We start from the raw sequence: 19,142 nt of genomic DNA on the forward strand, positions 1-19,142 counted from the left end.
GGTGAAAGCACACCTGTCAAATTAGGGGAAAAAGCAGAGCTCAAACCAAACCAAACCAAAAATCACACCTGCACTTAAAAGGCAGCCCCGGAAGAGAGCCGCAGTCAGCCTGGTGCTTCCAGCTGTCGGGCCGCCGAAGGGAAACACACCACACCGGGCAGAAGATGAAGCTGTGAAAACTTGCCCAGCAGAATTTTAGTCAATTGATCCAGAATTAAGCCAGTCAAAGCTGCTGTTTGGGAACACCAAATTCCTTCATTAGGGACCAATTAGCAACTGGAATAAGAAATGTCAACACGTAGACTGGATGAACTGGGCTTCAAACAAAATCATAAAAATACGTTAAGTATGTCCAGCGGCCCATCCCTCCACTCCTACCATTAGTGGGAAAGAACTCTGCCGACCAGACTGTCGTAGAGATTAGAAAGGGGTTCAGGAGACACAGATAAGGATGAATGACCCTGTAGTGAAAATGGAAATTATAATCATCTGTCACAAAACTGTGGTAAGGGTCGACTCTTACAGACCACCACTCTCCCCCACCTTCAAAACCCTACTAAACTTATATCACTTCCAAGGAACTTTCCCTGACTAACCTCTCAATTCTCCACCCTATTCGCTTTCCCCACTGCGCTGTCTACGCACTTTGGTCTGTACCCCTAAGCACCTGGATACTCAACTCACCCCAGCCCCTCGGCGCTTACGTACAGCTCTTTATACTCTGCCAATTTCCTATTGGTAATTTAATGTCGGTCCCCCGCACTAGATCGTAAACTCCTCGGGGGCAGCGATCACGTCTTCAACTGGATTGTATTTTATTCCCTCGGGTGCTTAATACGTGGTTCTGTACACAGTAAGCACTGAATAAGTACTATTGACTGACTGAAAGTAGTTTCCCACCCTTGGTAAAATTGGTTATGACTGCAATGGATAGAAGAACCACTCTGTCTTAGGTAGAGCCGAAGCGAGATGACAGGAGCAGCTGGGGAGGAAGGAGAGCAGCCGACATGGGGAACTCTCAGTGGTCATGGAATAAGGCATTTGAGGGAGAATAAAAGCAGAACAATCAGGGTTATTCAATCCCCACGCCACCCCCTCGAGGATCTCTTGTGAGTTATTGGAAAGTCCGAACTAGACACCCAGCACTCTAGGAAACCCAACCAGTGAAGGAGAAGGCACCTAGAGATAGGACGTTTAGGACATGAGAAGAAAAGTTGTGATAGGAGATGTGCTCTCAGTTTGCCCTTGTTAAAAAAGATGATAAAATCAGGATTCTGTCTGGAAAAATAAAGCATATTAGGAAGGTCAGGGAATCACCTTGACATTAGTGGGAGACGACGTGGGCATGACTTTAATGTGATCTGTTGGAATGAGAAGACAGCCAGAAAGACTAATTGAGATTACAGGTTTCCCCCTCCAGACTGTAAACTTGCGTTGTGGGCAGGGAATGTGTCTGGTAATATTGCTGCGTTGCGCTCTCGCAAGAGCTCCGTACAGTGCCCCGCACACAGTAAGCTCGATAAATATGTTTTATTGATTGACTGAGATTCACTTTAGGCTTCAAAGAGCCAATAACATGAAGGGGAGCCTCCCAGGCTCAAAGCTCCCCACACCTTCTTTTACTCTGCTCATCTCCACCGAGGCCGTGACACCTTGGCCATCTATCCGTTCGTAACACTTAACACACACCTCATCTTCACCTGCTCCAGGACACCATCTTCAAGCCCAGGATCCCCTGCAGTACCTGTGACTGACCCAACATTCAAGACCTGGGTTGACATTTGGAGCGAGGCTATCGGGCTGCCGCACCTCAGTTGACCACCGGCCACCCCTACTTTCAGCCCCTTCCTCCGCCCGTCACCATCACTCTCTCCTCGGAACTTGGCTGCCATCGCCCGAGCAGGTACCGACATCCTCTGTTCTCTGGGCTTGGGTGGATCAAGGTCCGTGGCATGACTAAAATAACCGAGGCCCGAAGTGTTAACAGCGATGGGGGAAGCCATAACCGAGGCTCTCCAGGATATCATGGGGAAACTTAGCTCTGTCTGAGGGAGATGGCTACGACAAAACACACTGCTTTGACAGAGGCAGAAAACCACTCACTCTTCTTCCACACCCACTTTTGGATGTGAAAGTCTTTTAACACTGCAGAATGGCAACATCAAAAACTTAAGACCACCATTTTCAACACACAAGTGTCCATCTCCCGCCCGAGACCGGCAGAGAGCCACACCCCAACTCGGAGGGAGCTGGCGACTTGGGCACTTTGATGGAGGGTTGTTTTTTTTGTAGCAATGAAAAGAACTTTCAAGGAATACTGAGGAAGTTGGTGAGAAGCTTTTTCCATGTGCACGAGGTACTGTCTTGGGGTTTAATGGCATATTCCTAAAGTCAGTCGCCCCTCTGGGACGGGACCATTGGCAACCTCTGAATGCCCCTCCTAGACGAACAGACTGAAGGAAATACATCGTTTCTGAAGCTTTCTGGCCCCGCTTTCCACAGGGAAGAGCTCAGGCACAGGCAGACAAGCATCGTAGGGAGGTTGGTGGAGCACGAAGGATGCCAGCGGGGAGGGAACCCCGGAAATGTCAAGGATCAAGTGTGAGAAGGTTTGAAATCTGCTTTTGAAATCTGCAAAGCGAAAAAAAAAAAAACCCTCTCCCTCTCAAGAGTTAAAGTTCCTCTTTAGCTTCAACCAAACTCTGGCAGGACATAATCTTGAGATGTGGGATTTTACATGAAGCTGAAACAGAGCCCCTTTTCTGGCTCTTTGTTCCAATGAAGTTTCCTTTGCCCACAGCCGACCCAGAAACCTCGCCCTCCGCTTCTGGGAAGCTCTTGGGGCCGCTGGCGATTGTTGCTGGGCGTTGCCTCACTGCTCCGGGCTTTAGAAGGACCAGGTTTTTCCCCTTATGATAGCCTGTTCCCGGGGACAGCATCGAACCCAGGCCAACAGCTTCCCGGGGCCAGTCCTGTGTTCCGCGATAACCAAAGACCATCAGCTACAACAGCTTTCTAAAATTCCTTCAGGCCCTGCTTCCCTCCCTTCCAAAACATCTCTTCCAAATGCTGTTCATTTCTAGAAGACAAGGTGAGGGGGATGACATCTCGGTTTAAAATCTCATCCACTGCCTCCTCTGCTTGATTCTTGTTCTGCACTCCGAGGTGCTTTAGAAGAGCTACAGTCCCCTTGCCAGCCCCGTACAGCTCTTTAATTCTCCTGCAGCAGCCCCTCCTTCCCTCAAGGAAAAATGAACGTTTCCTTCTGTGAGAAAGATTCTAAAAATACGGACAAGGAAATATTTAGTCCGAACGGTCAGTCCGCCCCAGCAGAAACCACCCATCTCCTCAGAGGACGGTCGCCCGGAAGGTCCACTCGGAAAGGCCCCCGTGCGGAACCACAGGGTTCGTGGGTCCGGTCCCCAGGCATCCCGGGGAGACGTGGTGGAGCTCGAAAGTCTCCAGCTCAGTTCTGCAGCCCGAAAGAGTGAATTAATTTTGCAGGACGCACACGCTCAACCTGGCATGCCTTCCCAGCACACTCCCCACCTCCAAAGTACACCGCAGCTGTCCAGACCCACAGGAAGGCAGGCAAGGGAGAGAAGGAATGTGCAAGAGAGTCTTCAAGAGAAGCGATACTGTTTGACTGCCTCGAGCTGACCTCCACCCCAGTTCACTTGACCGGCAGCCCTCCTACCCATCGAGACGACCTGGAGCACAACGCCAGGTTTACCCAGATGCTTGTGCGTGCAGCACGCGCACACAAAAACCACCTCACTCTCTCCCGCAGAGGGAGCGTCTCAGCATTTTCAGAGGCAACCAAAACGCTGGGTTTTTCCATTTCCCTGCAATTCCCCACAATGAGAATCAATCAGTCAACTAAAGTCTTGAGAAAGGGTGGGAACAGAGGGACATTTTTCAAAATCACTTTGGTAGTGAAAGAAATGGGGCATTCTGGTGTTCTCCTAAATCAATCCAGCCGTATTCCCAAGGGTTAGTCTCCCTTAGAGGGAAGGGAAGGATAAACATCTCTTTAATGCCTTTGATGGCAGATTACTGATGCAGAGATCCAGTTAACCCAATATTTCATTGCAAAAGTGATTTCACTCAGTCACTCAGGGTAACCTGGGCTCTCCATGAGACTCCTTCTAGAGTATCGTTTTACCCTCAGCGAGATATTAAGGTGATATCTCAAAACCTCATTAATTCGGGAAACCCAAAAAGGATAAAATAACATGGCTTAAGTAGAAAAACATTTCTAGAAAGAATTCAGGAAAAGCTCATGCTATTGCTCCGCTCTGGGACTTTGGGTTGTGCGTCGGACCAGATGTTAACCGGCCTCAGAGCCATGAATTTTCTCTTTCCGTAACGCCAAATTTCTGAAACGCGCGAGCAAACGCTGCCGTGATGCTTCAGAAGCGTCCGTAACCTCTCCGTAGGTGCCTGTTGCCGTCGCCAAACCTTTGGGGTCCCACTAAATTTTGTCTCCTCAGCTTTTCTCCGCTTAATTTTTCCCCTCCTGACCACTGATGGTAGCCACTCCATCAGGGGGTATTTGCCGAGTGCTTACTGCGGGCAGATCACTGTTCTAAGCACTTGGGAGAGCACGATATGACCGAGCTGGCAGAGGCGTTCCCCGCCCACAACGAGCTCAGAGTGCAGAAGGGCAGCAGTGTTGTCATCCGGGTCACCTTAGCTCGGTCCCCTTGGCTCAATAGGGAAAACAGCTATTGCGCCGGGCCCTCGCCCGTGACGGTGGGCGAATGGCCGGACTCACCTGTCCGACCATATCCGGGGCGATGGGGATGACGGGCCAGAAGGTTGAGTAGACCCCAAAGAACACCAGCCACAGCAGCATGCTCCCCCACACCGCCAGATGGCTGAACTGGAGGAAAAGAAAACCAGACAGACGGTGGAGCCTTTCCCCTCGGGGAGAGGAAGCTTCACGGCTTCGTTTCCGCAACACCCTCGACTCCTCCCGTCTCCGAGACTTTGAGAGGCTTCCTGACATCACCAGAGGTGAGAATCGTAAAGATGACTGTATCTGTTAAGGACTTACTATGTGCCAAGCCCCGTACGAAGCACTATGGTATATACTGGATAATCATCGGGTTGGCCACGGTGCCCGGCCCACTCGGGGTTCAGTTTTTAAGTGAGAGGGAGAACAGCTATCGAATCCCCATTTTACAGAGCAGTTCTAGGAGAAGGTTGGGGAGAGGAAGAGGAGACTGAAATCCCTGGCCGAAAGGAGGACGGGAACCAGGTGGGAAATGGACACACTAAGCTACTGACCGGGGGGAGGTGTTCCCCTCCAGCATCAGGGCATTCGAAAGACCGAATAACGCTGAGGCGGAAGGGTAGCGCGACATCCGCTAGAGCCCGCATTTACACAGAACTGTGCTACGGAGGGGTTGCCCCTCGTAGCGGAGAAGTCACGTGGTCCAGCACCAGGCCGAACTGCTCAGATAGAAGGTCTGGCTGAACACGGCTGAATGGCACCCTCATTATTTGGCTTCAGTTCTAGTGCTCAGCACAGTGCGCTGCACACAGCAAGCGTTTGCTGTGGAGCTGCAGGGAAGGGAGGGTGAGAGCAGAGAACTACACCCGAGCTCGTCTGGGCCTCTGGTGTAGAGGTCTGGATTCCCTCACGCCCCCGGATCTGCTCCCGAGAGGCGGAGAGGGGCAGTCGAGGCCGGGGGCGGGAGGGGAGAGGCTCAGCGGGAGACGGGACACCTCGTTGGGCCCTTGGCTTTTCAGCTGTCGTCGGGATTTGGACGCGAGCCGCGCGTTGAGGACGATTCTTCGGGACACTTAAAACCCCGTGTTCCCTCCGCTCCTTTCCCATTCCCGAACCTAGAGAGCAGAGGGTACTGGTCTCCTGAGGACGAGCGCCGTGTAACCAATCCACCTGATGACGGAGCGGAGGATCAGCACGAGGCTGAGAACTTAATACTTCTCAAATGCCGCGAAGACCCCTTCACTTATCGATTCCCACGCAGCTGAAATAATAAGTGTTTGGCACCGGTGGGTCACGGGGTCAACCCCGCACGGCGTTCTGCCGGTTGGGGGAAATCTTTATTATTTCCTCCCAGATTTTTCTCTCTTACTTCCTCTCATACTTTGAAAATCTCCCCTCCCTCTGCCATGAATATTCCAAGGAGGGAACAAAGGTCGTCTCCTCGATCTAAAATTTCCAGGGAAAACGGTTGGAGGCTCTCTAATTACGGGCCTCCCTTGGCCAGAGGGAGATGTCGAACGACTGGGGCCGTCGGTGGGGCTTGAGTCCAGACAACGAGGGCAACCCAGGAGACTCTACTGCTTTTTCCTGAAAGAGGAGAATGGACGGAGGAGAGGTTTCTCGCTGTCTGAATGCCCCCGTTGGGCCAACCAGTTGCAAAAACGTACAAGGACCTGAGCTTGCGAACAGAGATAGTTGGGGAAAGACAGAAGCAGCATGGATTTGTGGAAAGAGCACTGGCCTGAGAGTCGAACGACCTGACTCTAATTCCGGCTCTGCCACTTGTCAGCTGTGAGACCTTGGGCAAGCCAATTCACTTTTGTGCCTCGGTTACCTCATCTGCAAAATGGGGATTAAGACTCTGTGGGACAGGGACTGTGTCCAACCTGATTAGCCCAGCACTTAATACTGTGCCTGGCACATAGTATACTTTAGAAAATACCATTAAAAAAAAAAAAAAAGCCAGTGTTTTGCTTATCCTTACCCCTTGAAGGCGGTTTGCAGTGGGGCATTTAGAAGTGGCTGGGGGGAAGGCACAATCTATTCGATGTTCTATGGCAAGCAGCTGCCTGCGAAGTAGCCCAGACCCATCACTGCCCACACGATGTTTGCCAAGAGGGCACTTTTTGCCTCAGGGAGAGGGCTGCGTCCAGACTGTTCCGTAGGCTGACCCACCGCTGGGACACTAACACACGCAGCCGGGCTGTTTCCCCTGTAATTTCAACTTTGCTGGAACCCCTCGGTGGGCAATGACCCATTTCTTCAGTTGGCCCAGAGAGACGGGCCACCCCACGCTCCCTCGGCCCCAAGAGAGGCTTCAAGAAGCATCTCTCTCTAAGCCTGGGCCCGGGGTGAACAGAAATGATGCTTCCCTTGGGAAGATACGCTGATCGAGGGCCAACCACGTCTTGGACCTGTCAAATGCCAAACTAGATTAACTATATTTTTCTCTTCCTTTTGCACAGGCAAAGGGAAACCATGCAAGGAGGAGAACCGGAGAGGGAAATCAAAACTGGAGAGGGACACTTACTTTTGTCCAGGCTGTTGTCTCCAGGCCAGCTTTCAGACACACCGTGACCACGACGTACTGAGGGAAGAAAAGGGAAGGAGTGTTCGTCTGCTGTCTGTTTTTACCTCTGGGGTCTCTTTTCTCTACCCGTCAAGTGTGCGGAACGGAGGGACCTAGCTGGTGTTTGGAGGTTGGAATTCTGGGGTTGGACTCTTCTGTGGACCTCTAAAACTCTGCTGGGGCCTTCCTTTCCTAGACAAAGCTGACCCTTGGGCTGAAAACCAAATCGTTTTGCAGATCACAAAGAGGCACTTTATTTCATTATCCTCCTAAAGAACGCGGGCCGAGAAGCAGCCAGGGCACCCGCCCGACCCGGCCTAGGAGCTACAGGTGTGGTCCTCGCCCCAGGGAACTTACCGTGTACACGATGTTTCCGACGAATAGATAGTCGGTCACGTGGCCACTTGTAAACACCGAATCTGGAAAACAAAATTCTCCATTACCTTCAGTAGCTCTTATGTCCGTGGTTTTTTTCCCCCTAATTAAGTGCTTTATTCTATTTCAAGACTTCCTCCCCCCTCAACAATTTTGAAAATTGAAAACAAATGGAATAGTGATCGTAGGTTCAAACACAGAGACTCCAAAATCTGGACAAGAGAATCTTCTTTTATCCAGAGAGAAACGCCAGCCAGACCTACCATTAAAATGCATCAAAAAATCAGGGCTTTGTCACCACCACGCCACTTGGGATAATCTCAGTGCCTCCCCTGTTTGTGCAGACACCACAGGGACTTCCTCTTTTGACATTTCCGAATGTTTACAATTTAGTGCCGGCCAACTGGCCGCCAAACGAAGCAGGATAAAGAGGGGAAGTGATGGATCGATCTGCGGTGCGCCTGCGCACGCGCGCGGGCAGACTCGAAGCCATCACTAATCGAGTCGTCGACTGGAATTCGGACACCCCCTTTCTGCAACCGGAAAGCATAGGTCCCGGGAAATCTGTCTCTGGAAAGCGCCAACTTGGGCAGCTTTCCAGCAGCCCGCTCGTTCGCTGCGAATGCCGGCTGAATTGGTTCGAGGTTCCCATGGAGGAGCCTGACAGCACTGGGCAGACCAAGTGAATTGATGACGTCTGGCTCGAAGGATTCTTGAGCCTACGGCTCACTCTGCATGTTTCCACAAGCATCTGAACGGAGGGCATGCCAAAAGTCCTCCGAGAGGGTACTAGCTAAAGTGGGATCTTAAAGATGTGTTGTCCGACTCCTTTCCAGAATGACTGCTACGATCTGCCACGATAACTAATGAGAGATTCCTTCGGAATTACATAATCCAACCCCAGTAACACAAAGGCTGTTGCAGAAAGCCCGGGCCTCGGGTCGTTCATCGCCCAGACCTATGAAGAATGGTTCTTAGATGAACCCTTCTTCACCTTCTCTCGCTCGCTGAATCCAGACTTCCCGCTAATGCAGTCTCCCGTTGCGAGTCCGACCACCGCGAGGGCAGGGGGGAGTCTTCCAACTTTTTCTTACTCTCGCGCGCGCTCAAAACAGTGCTCCGCACAAACTGGTCGCTCAATCAATACTGACCGACGGATCGATCGATCCCTCCAGGCCCGCACGTTCACCAGGCCTTGATGAGAACAGCAGCTGCTCTTCTCTCTCACTGCGAGAGAAGGTCCCCAGACCCGTCTCTTCCTGTCCCCAAGCAAGATCGACGAGAGCTGCAATTGTTCTGGGGTGGCCCTCCAATTGGCGTTTGCCCGGCTTTGGCGACTAAGACGGCAATCTTTTGGCGTTAAGCTTGGTTTGTTTTTTGTTTGTTTTTTTTTATAGTCAAAGGATTTTTTTTTTCCTGAGAAGAATCAGGATGATCTCCTCCTGCTGAATAATTACACAGGGTGAGGGCTCGGAGGCTGGAATGAGAGGAAAAGGGCAAAAGAGAGTCAAAGAAAGATGTGGACCAAGGACTGGAGGGAAGGAGCACTTCCTTAAGCTGCTGAGCATCAGAACCACCACTGAACCGGAACAAGCAGTGACAACCTTACACCTTTCGTGTTCCCTTCAGCCCAACTGTCACTCGGCTTTTATGTCTTAATTTACAGCCCTTTGCAGGGTCAACAGCCTCAACAGAGCCATTCAAAATTACAAAATAGAGAGCGCCCATGTCATCAGATGTAAAGATTCCAACCAGAGGAGACGACCGACGCGTACGTACAAGCACATACCTATATCACCGTATCTGTACACATACTACATCTGCGAATGTGAGAGACGTGTGCCTGGGAAATAGCACGCAAAAGACCGTCGGTGATTCCTAGGTGACCCTCCTGAGGGTAAGGCTGCAGGAGTCCACGTATGGAAAATGGATGACCACTGGGACAGGGAGCTGGAATGGGAGGGCACCTATTCAAGGTGAGACGAGGAGACATTCTAAAATCAGAGTGCAAAGTGTGGTCATGACAACAACAACAATTACGGTATTTATTAAGTGCTCACTAGGCACCACACACTATACTAAACGCTGGTGGGTACACAGTCCCCGTCCCCTGTGGGGCTCACAGTCTCAATCCCCATTTTTCAGATGAGGTAACTGAGGCGCGGAGAAATGAAGCGACTTGCCCAAGGCCACAGAGCAGACAAGTGGCAGAGACAGGATCAGAACCCATGACCCTCGGACTCCCAGGCCCGGGCTCCGTCCGCGACAGAGCCAGGGTAAGAACCGGCCGGAGGACTGCAACGGGGAATAGGGTGGCTCTCTCCGAATGGAGACTCGGGGTCAGATAGGAGACAGCGGGCCAGAAAAGCCCGGCAAAGGGAGATAGCTCAGGCTGTACGATGATTAGCAACGATGGAGGTGAAGCACTGATCAGTTATAAGCCTCGCGTGGTTTACAGTCTCACCAATAAGAGTGTCCTAACCCTGCCAGCGGTACGGTATCTGGAGTTTGTTTGGACACCTGATCGAACTGGTGATATGGAAATGCAAAACTGATACTAATTCGGGAGGTGTTTGTAAAGCAAAATGGCACTGCTTGCTAGGGTTGGAAAAAATAAAGTGCTGGTAAGAACTCAAAAACCTATGCCTGAAACAGCCAAATGAGCCCCCTTCACAGTGCAAAATCCAAACATTTAAAGTGGGAGGGAGACCTGTGGAAGACAGGGACGACATGGATTTTTGCTCCAACATTTCTAAAACCATCGCCGGGTGTACAGAATCAAACTTACTCTACAAATCAGAGAGGCCGTGCCCCTTCCCCGGAGTTTAGTTAGTTTGGAGCACCTCATTACTGGAGAGAGAAAGATGAGCTGGAGGAAGTTCAGAGAAAGAGAATGCAGGATGGTTACACGGCGGGAGGGTCGGCCTTGTGGAGACAAAGGAAAAAGTTTACACTGAGAGAAGACTGAGTGTGTGGGACATGATAACAGTCCACACTTCCTCAGAGGATCCACACACAAGGGAAACAGAAGAGATCCTTACTTGGCTGCGGTACAAAGTCATAAATCTAAGGATAATTGTGGGGTAACCACCCAGAAAAATTTCTCCCCAATGGAAATCTACTACCTTGAGGAGAGTCTTCCACCACCCCTTGAGACGCTCAAACTTTGGTGTTCCGACGCAGGGATTGTGGGCACTCACGGGGCACCGGCAGAAGAAAAGGATAAGGTCCTTTCGAACTCTAGTTTCTAGCAGCCCACTAAGTATACTGCTCATCTCGGGCACTGCTGGCTCTTAAAAACAATTCTTGCATTCAGAATACATGTAGAGTTTGGAAATTGCAAACCTGATACTGACAAAAATTCATGCTTTTATTTTCAATTCAGAAAATAACTCAACACCAATCCTAATATCTACAACTCTCTGGAAACTCATCACCTCGAGGGCCGAGGCAGGGTCTTGACTCCGCTGCATCCTCCCAAGCAGTCAGCACAGCACTCCGCACCCAGGAGATCCATCGTAAATACCAGCCGTGCCCCACAAGCAATCCCCACCGCAGAGAAAATGTTCTTGCCAGTGCTGGCCAGCTGGGGATTTCTACCCCAAAGCAGGTTTGGGAGCTTCTTTTCTTGCTCCCCAGTCACAACTGAGCTAAATGCCACCTATGGAGATAACCAGCCGTTGCTCACCAACTGGTCCCTTTGCTGGGAAATCCTCCGATTTCCTTTCCTGTCCTCCTTCCCAGTCCCCGATTTCTTCCTTAGCCCGAGAGGGAAGTCGGCCCCGGGGCCACCGCCAGATCTGTGGATTATCCCAGCCCTGGGGTTCCTTTCCCCATCACTGTCTTTTCCCAACTCTCCCAGGGGTGGCGGGCCCACCCCAGGAAATAAGCAATATTCCAATCAGTGAGTTTCACTTCCTGATGGGGACTCTTTTATAAGGTCTGCTTGGGAGGGGGCAAGTTCGTCGCGCGAATGTGGCTCGGGGGACGGACGTTCGTTACGCGCCATCCGGACCATCCACGCCAGTGGATGCCGGTGGGTGGGCCGGGGCTCACCCTGGGGGGGGGGGGGATCCCCGACGGATGCACTGTGATCCCCGGAACCAGAGCTCAGGAGCTGCGTCTGCGGGACGTCCACAAAGGCCGCAGATGCTCACCCACCCTGAAGCGCGGGCCTCGGAATGCCCCGGGGCTCGAGGCGGGTTCACCGACGGTCCCGTCCTCGGGAGATCCAGGTGCGGAACCCATTAGAGGGAGGGGCCGGCTCCCACGTCCAGCCCTTCGAGGGCTCATTCTGGGGCCCGGTCACTCAGAGAACTGCCAATCTCCCAGCCTCAGAGGAGGAAGCAGCAGGACCACCTAGGCACCGCCCTCTGAAGCCCATCACGCTCTCTTTCAAGCAGGTGCCAAGGGACCCTCGGTAATATGTGGGTAAAAGAGTGCACTGTATATACTCAGTTAATGGATTTTTTTTAATTAAAGAAAATAAAATGATTGTGTAACTTATTTCCAAATATTCTAAGGTGCTAGTTTTATGGCATTAACAAAAATGTTATTAAGGGGCAATTAAAAAGCATTAAGTCATTCCTCGGTGTTCACTAAGAACTAGTGAAATCTTTCGAGAATTACTCACTCGGCTCAGAGAGGTATCTATTTCTAAAAGCAGGGCGAGTGAGCTGAAATTCAGAACCTATCTTTCTAGAATCGCGTCAAAAGAGTCTGAGGGGCGATCCTGCAGAAATGGGTAAAGTCACTGGTTTCGGTTTTTAAGAGGTCCAGGTTCAGATCTTTAAGATTAGTTAACCTATTTTCTCTAAACCTTGGAAAAAAGGATACTTCTTCATCGCAGACCTAAAATCCAGCTCGTGGATTGTCTAATTCCTTTCTCCTCCTCCGCTCCTTGCCTCGAGTTCTGTTTATTGTTCTTCAGACCCTCTCAAGCAGATGGGAGTCCAGGAAGAGGGAACACAAATCTGTCACTTTCCCCATTTTACTAGCGGTCTGGTCAGAGGTTGGAATCGAGGGTTAAAACGAGATTTTAGTATTATCTGTGGATTGACTCAAGCTCATCGCAACCCCCATTAGAACAGATAATCAAGAGTTGGAGAGAATCGAGAGTTGGCTGCAGTTGAGAGGAAATCAAATCTTTCTTGCTGGGAGCCTGAAAAATGTTGTAAGTGAATTTCCTAAGCAGAAAAGTTAAGAGTAAAGTCATGATGTACAACTGGAAAGGCTCAGACATGATATAACCTGACACTTAGCCATACACAGAGTCTGAAGCACCTCAACCCTGACCCATCACAACTTCGCTAACCACATCCCGGCTCGGTCCCGCAGCGCACCAGACTATCATTCCAAATGGCGAGGCGGGGCCCGCGGGGGTCCACGGAAAAGGTGCGGGTGGAGACGTGTTGAGGGAGAAAGGGAGGTGACACAGAGGTGTCCTTCGGTTACCAAACGAAGCGTCGGTTCTTTCCCTCGAGGCGCCCCGGAGTTTGGAAACCTCGTCTACGTCAGGAGTCGGGTGGCTAGGGCTAACTAGGCTTCCGACGAGACTTCCGGTGAAATGCCAAAAGGCCGGGGGGGGGGGGGGGGGGGAAACGTAAGCTCACAGAACCCCATCAACTTCACGCGCTACGACGGAGCAACGGTATTTATTCAGAGCTTACCGTGCGCAGACCACTCTAAGTGCTTGGGAAAGTACGGCGTAACGGAACGGTAGGCTCATTTCCTGGCCACGGTGAGCTTCCCTCACCTTGCTACTTCTAGGCAGAGGCTTGTTCTGTCCTCTGCTCCCTTCCCACTACCCTTCCTCTTCTCCACTCTCGCCCCCGCTTTCGGCCCACGCGATGACGAATTCCTTGAGGACCGAGACCTTCTGCGATAATAATGGTGGTATCTGTTAAGCGCTTACTATGTGCGAAGCACCGTTCTAAGCGCTGGGGGATACAAGGTGATCAGGTTGTCCCCCGTGGGGCTCACAGTTTTAATCCCCGTTTTACAGATGAGGTGACTGAGGCACTGGGAAGTGAAGTGACTTGCCCGAAGTCACCCAGCTGACAAGCGGCGGAGCCGGGATTCGAGCCCATGACCTCTGACGCCCGAGCCCGCGCTCTTTCCACTGAGCCAAGATACTTCCCCGGATGCTTAGTAGGTGCTTCACGCTCAAAAGGCGCGCAAACAATACCACTGATGATGGCGGTGGAGGGCGTGGAGCTTAACGCTGCCAGCTGAGGGTTCAAGTGCTGCTGAGGACGAAAGGCTATTTCATGAGGTTTCGAAAGGGAGAAACGGGACTTCTGGTTCCCCTTATCTAAATGCCCGAATGTCTTCGCTAATAAGAGTTCTCCAGGACACAGGGCCCGCTGCCACGCTTCCATCGGTTCCCGTGTGCTCTCGCTCCTTTAAAGCCAGGGCTGTGGGAACGCGGGGAGCTCTCTAAAGCAGAAAACCTGTTTCTGCTGGCAAACCTTCGTTCTTGCTCAGAGCGATTTTTTCTGAAGCTTCATCAGCAGAAAGTTGAACTTGCCTTCTAGTCGAGACGGATTTCGTCGTCTTCTGCCAGCAACCACATTCCAGGGTGAGCGGGAAGGAGGCTCCAGGCCTCAGTCTGGAGCTGCCCGCCCAGGCCGACGCCCGCCGATCCGCTTGGCCTCTGGCCAGGGTCCCCCAGACCGACTTCCACTCCCGCTACCCTCCCGGATCCCAGGAAGGGGTGTGCTGGCAAACCGGTCGAGGGGTTGGAGCTGAAAGAGGAAATGTGATTTTCCTAAATGCCCGAATCCCACCGGCGAGAGAATATACCATCCCTACTAGAAGAGAGGTGATGGGGAGAGCTCCTGTCCAAAGCCACCCCGACAACCGCGGGCGAGCGCCCGCACACCCGGTCACGAAACCGATCGCAGGCGGAATTCAAGCTCCAGGGGGAGAGTCCAAACAGCCTCGCTTCCTTAGGAACAACTCATTCCCGATGTTCCAGAGCCCATGCGTCCTGAGTCCTTGAAAGCGTGGGGACCCTACGGGCTAAAGCAGGATTGGGGTAACGATGACAAACGTCAGAGGAGAGAATGAAGGAGTGGGGCGTGTGTCTGCGGCCTCCTTGGGCATCGAAGGGGTTAAAAAGCGGTGCAAGGAGAATGAAACATCTCTGGGTGAAAAAGCTTTCACAGAGAAACACAAAGAAGGATGGAAACTTTATATTCCTCTGTCTCTCGGACAATCAGAGCCTTGTCTCGTCAAGCTTTCGAATAATTTTTCCCAGGGGGATTATAACTATTAGAAGGGGTTGAATAGGATACTCGGGTGATACTGTTTCATACCTCAGACTGAAGGTCTCTGTCCCTTTAAGAGGACACGATCTTAAAACACGTCTGGGGGAGGTCAAACAATACCCCCTTTGGCCCACCTCCCCACCCCCAACCCCGGGGGCCCTTCCATCCCAACGTGTAACCCTTTTGGAACGCTCATCTTTCGGTCCCGGAGACACCGGACCGACCCAGCTTAGGAATCAACGGCTCCTCATTTCCAAGACACCCTGGAAGGGTCTCGCGAGCCTTAACGAAAACCAAAGCGCTCGCCATCCAGCCGGAGCCGGCAAGCTCGCCGTCGAGGCCGGCCGAGCTCCTCGTCGGGACTGAGCCCTCCCACCAAGCTTCCCGAGTCCGGCCTTCCCCGGAGGCTCGGCCTGGAGGCTCCCGAACTCAAAGCAGCCCCCCCGAGTCAGAGCTGGCAGACATCTGGGGCAGGGCACCGGGCGGCCCGGGCTGCCTCGCTTTCCCTAGAGCCTGCCGTGACCCCGGTACTGCGTAAACAGACCCAAATTCCCAGACAACCCTTTGGCCCCAGTAAGGCCGGCCCGCGCCTCGCTGCCCCGGGAAATAATGAAGCCATTAGTTACCGTGCTCCAGCACTTTCAGTGGGAACCAGAAGAGGATGATGGAGTGGATCAAGGCGTTGATGCAGTGACCCCAGAAAACCTACGAGAAAACAAACCAAGGTTGTCAGAGGCGGCCAGAAACCCTTGACCTCCGTCTCCTCTCAACAGATGCCTCATTGTGAAGTCTCCTGGCAGCGGGTCCCGAGGCTCCAGAGCTGGAATATTATTCTTGAAAATGTTCTAAAATGTATTTCCTCCCTCACCTCTCCGTATAGATTTCCGCACCGCCACGGGAGAACGCGGCTTCGGTGAAAGGGTTTCTGAAAAATATACACCGCTGAAGGGCCCGGGGCATAACAAAAGCCAAGTGTGGAAAAGGAGATGGGATCGGCTTTCCTCGGAACTGTTCGGGGAGGACATCCAAAACTCAAAACCAGCTGGGGGAAAAGCACTAACTTCTCCAAAAGGAAATCCCAGTTCTCCGCCTGAAGGAGTTGGGGGAGGGGGGGACAGCTTTCCGGGCGCAGAATTCTATCACGAAGACTTTGCTGGGAGGTTCACATCCCGACTGAAGAGACTCCAACCGGTCTTCAGAAACCTGGCCGGGCAGTTCAGTCCTTTCGCTTGGCGGACGGGCCTGACGACAATCGGCCAGTAGGCCACGCCGCTACTCAACCATCCATCCGTTGGCGACCGGCGCGGCCGCCGGTATAATAAACGGTGGCCTAATCGGGGAGCCGGAGCCGGTGAGATGCCGCTGGGTGGGAGGTGCCCGACTGGAGACAGGAGCGTTGGGAGAGCCAGTGGACTGAGATGGACCCGGCTGACAAAAACCAGAGGGAGGAAAACTCTGTGGGCGCGGAGATAAGTAACTAAACAGCAAGGTCTTTATCCAGGCAGCGTGGCTGAGCCTTTTCAAGTTCACTCTCCACTAATTCCTGTTTTAGAAAGCGCACGACTTAAAGAGAAAAAGCATTAAATCCCTCAGAGTAATAAAGGAAAGGATAACGACGCCATTTCCCCATCAGGGAAATCCTGGTGACGCCGGGCAACGTGTGAGGCAATAAGTAACGGGACACTTCTGTACCCACTGTCGTAGCTTCTCCTCGCGAACGTGACCACATTCGCTCTTTACGGTCCAGGAACCCGAGGGGTGGTGATGGGTATGGGGGTGGGGAGTGGGGGACAGAGAGAGAGAGAGAGAGAGAGAGCGCGAGCGCTTGTGTGGCACCTGATGCAAAGGCACGCGGAAAGTAAGGAAAAAAAACTGCTCTATTACAAGTTCTCCAGACTGCACTGGAGAAGGGAAACCAGAGAAAGGGAGAGAGAAGGTAACAGAGTTTGAAAGCTCTGTAGAAGTTGCCCATCCCAAGCTGAACGGGCAGACGCTGGCTCCCCTAGGATCCCAGCGGCCGACCCGGACACCGCCTGGGCAGGCAGAGATTCCGAAGGCAGGAAAACGAGGTATTTCAAGAAGTCGGAGATCATTTTCCGGCAAGTTTTCCAGATGTCCTCCTCCGTCTCTCCTCCGCGGCAGCCAGAGAGGACAGTCAACTTACAGGGGCAGACACTTCCCCTTGGCAGACCGGTGAGCGAGGCTAGACTCTGAGCACCCTGGCTTCTCCCCCCTGAGAGGGCCCACGCCGTGCTCTTCCCCACGGCAGTTCCCAGGCCCTTTCCAATTCCCATCCCGTTCCACTCACGAGCTTCCAGTTGTCTGGATGCTTGTCTGCCCGGGTGGCATTCCAGTCCGGGGTCTGACCCTACCTTATTATGGTCCTCGGGCTCACCCCTACCCCCGAGCAGGGGCCGGTGCAGCCCGAAGGCAAACCCGGGCGGGCCCCCGGCCCGGGCTATATTCTCTCTCTCGGCTCCTTGCCAACTTGGCTTCAAGTTGCTCTTGGGACACCTTCCCCACTAGAGGAGTGGCTGCTGCCTTCGTGATCCATCAGTCGTATTTAGTGAGTGCTTACTGTGCGTAGAGCACTGTGCTCAGCGCTTGAGAGCGACTCCCCAAGAAAGCGATCCTGCCCCCACCCGCAGGGGTGCCCCGCCGGCCTCGGCGCCCGTGTGTACGTGGCTGTCATCCGGACATCTTTAATTCTTCCAACGGCAGGAAACCGTTCTCGGAATCTCCCCCATTCCAGCCTGAGCTCCCTGGGGGGGGGGCAGGGGACGCATCCACTTGAAGCTTCTGTCGGGCTTTCCCACGTGCTCAGTGGGACGCACCGCTGCACCCAGCGGGAGCTCAGGAGAGACCGTGACCCCTCCCCGCCGGGACGGGGGGCTTTTTTCCCACCGCCTCCCAGAGCCTCATCCCGAGCCCCGGCGGGAAAAGCGGAGCCGGAAGAGAGGTGCGGGGGGCTTGGCTTCGAGAGGCAGGCCGCAATCCAAACCCTGGGAATCCTCACCTTGGTGTTGAAGCCATCGGCATTCTGCGTGATCTTGTAGAGCTGAGGAAACCGGAGCATGCTCTCCTGCGTGCAGGTCCGCTCGAAGATCCCCAGGGTGAAGGGGGGCAAGGCGGTGAAAATCTACCAAGAGAACAAACGGCCCGTGAGGACCGTTCGGACCTGCACAGAAGGGCTCGGTTCCACCAGGCCCCACGGGAAGGAGGGCTCGCGCCCCGCGGCTCTCTCGGCGCCTCGGCCTAACAGGGAGGGAAGCGGGGGTCGCTTCGTCTTCCGCTCCCTTCACCGGCTTCCGCGCGTGCATCGGCGGAGCGGCCGAACGGGCATCACCCGGATCGGCCCACCTCCGCGGGCACCGGGAGAGAGGCCGCGGCTCCCTCCGGGCATCGGCGGCAGCGGGCCGCCGTCGCCGGGGGAGCCCAGCCAGAGGAGCCGCGGCCCCTCTCCCGGTGCCCGCGGAGGCCGGCTGATCCGAGCGAGGTTGGTGGGTTTCCTGGAATGGAGCGGCTCAGTCGGGCCCAGACCCAAGAACGCGTTTCTCAGCGGAGTCCCCAAGGCAGGGTTCTATCACCCGCCCAACTACGCAGGAGCAGCCTGCGGGACCGAGGGCGGCCCGGCCTCTGAAAAGCGCCGCGATCACCGCGTAAGAGCAAGCGGGACACGTGACTGGCCCGGGAACGGCGGCTGCCGTAAGCCTCTCCTCTCCAGCTCGACTTCATCCTTTTGGGGTCCCCAGGGACGCGGAGGCACTGTCTGCGCCGCTTAGGGGAGTCCCACGGGCGCAGACTGCCTCCCGTCCCCTCCCAAGACGGGGGGGAGGGTGCGAGCCGGATCCCGTTCTCCGGATCCACGCCCACCCCCCCGCGGACAGGGATGCATGCAGCCACGCACATACACTGCGGTCCCCGCAATCGACAGCGTGCGGCCCGCGGGCCACCCAGGGAGCTGGGAGCCCACACGCGGTATCCGGAGGCCGGCTCTCCGTGCCAGGGAAAGAAGCGACCGCTTGTTCAATCTAATCCGTTGCTCAGAGGGCGAGGCAACCGGACGTGGCGGGCGACGGGGGTTAAGAAAGGGCTCATTCTCCCTCCGGGCCAAAAGGGCACGGCCGAAAAACCGCCAAGGGCCCCGGGTGCTGCAGCTTCGGGGCAGGGTCCGTTCTGGGACCGCCAA

The 19,142-nt window shown here is 53.8% G+C and overlaps 1 protein-coding gene across 3 annotated transcripts in view; it reads right to left on the reverse strand.

The window, feature by feature from the left end:
• The window catches only part of ATP8A2 (ATPase phospholipid transporting 8A2), a 301,962-nt gene that overhangs the window by 45,193 nt on the left and 237,627 nt on the right, over positions 1–19,142 (reverse strand). For all 3 annotated transcript variants that reach the window (XM_029048279.1, XM_029048280.2, XM_029048281.1), the window contains 5 exons: positions 17,970–18,092; positions 15,580–15,658; positions 7,665–7,726; positions 7,269–7,325; positions 4,778–4,885 (listed from right to left, as the gene is read on the reverse strand). In XM_029048279.1, coding sequence (XP_028904112.1) covers positions 4,778–4,885; positions 7,269–7,325; positions 7,665–7,726; positions 15,580–15,658; positions 17,970–18,092 — 429 coding nt within the window. The remainder of the gene's footprint in view (positions 1–4,777; positions 4,886–7,268; positions 7,326–7,664; positions 7,727–15,579; positions 15,659–17,969; positions 18,093–19,142) is intronic.

This window comes from Ornithorhynchus anatinus, chromosome 20 (genome assembly GCF_004115215.2).
Source record: "Ornithorhynchus anatinus isolate Pmale09 chromosome 20, mOrnAna1.pri.v4, whole genome shotgun sequence".
Classification (NCBI taxonomy): domain Eukaryota; kingdom Metazoa; phylum Chordata; class Mammalia; order Monotremata; family Ornithorhynchidae; genus Ornithorhynchus; species Ornithorhynchus anatinus.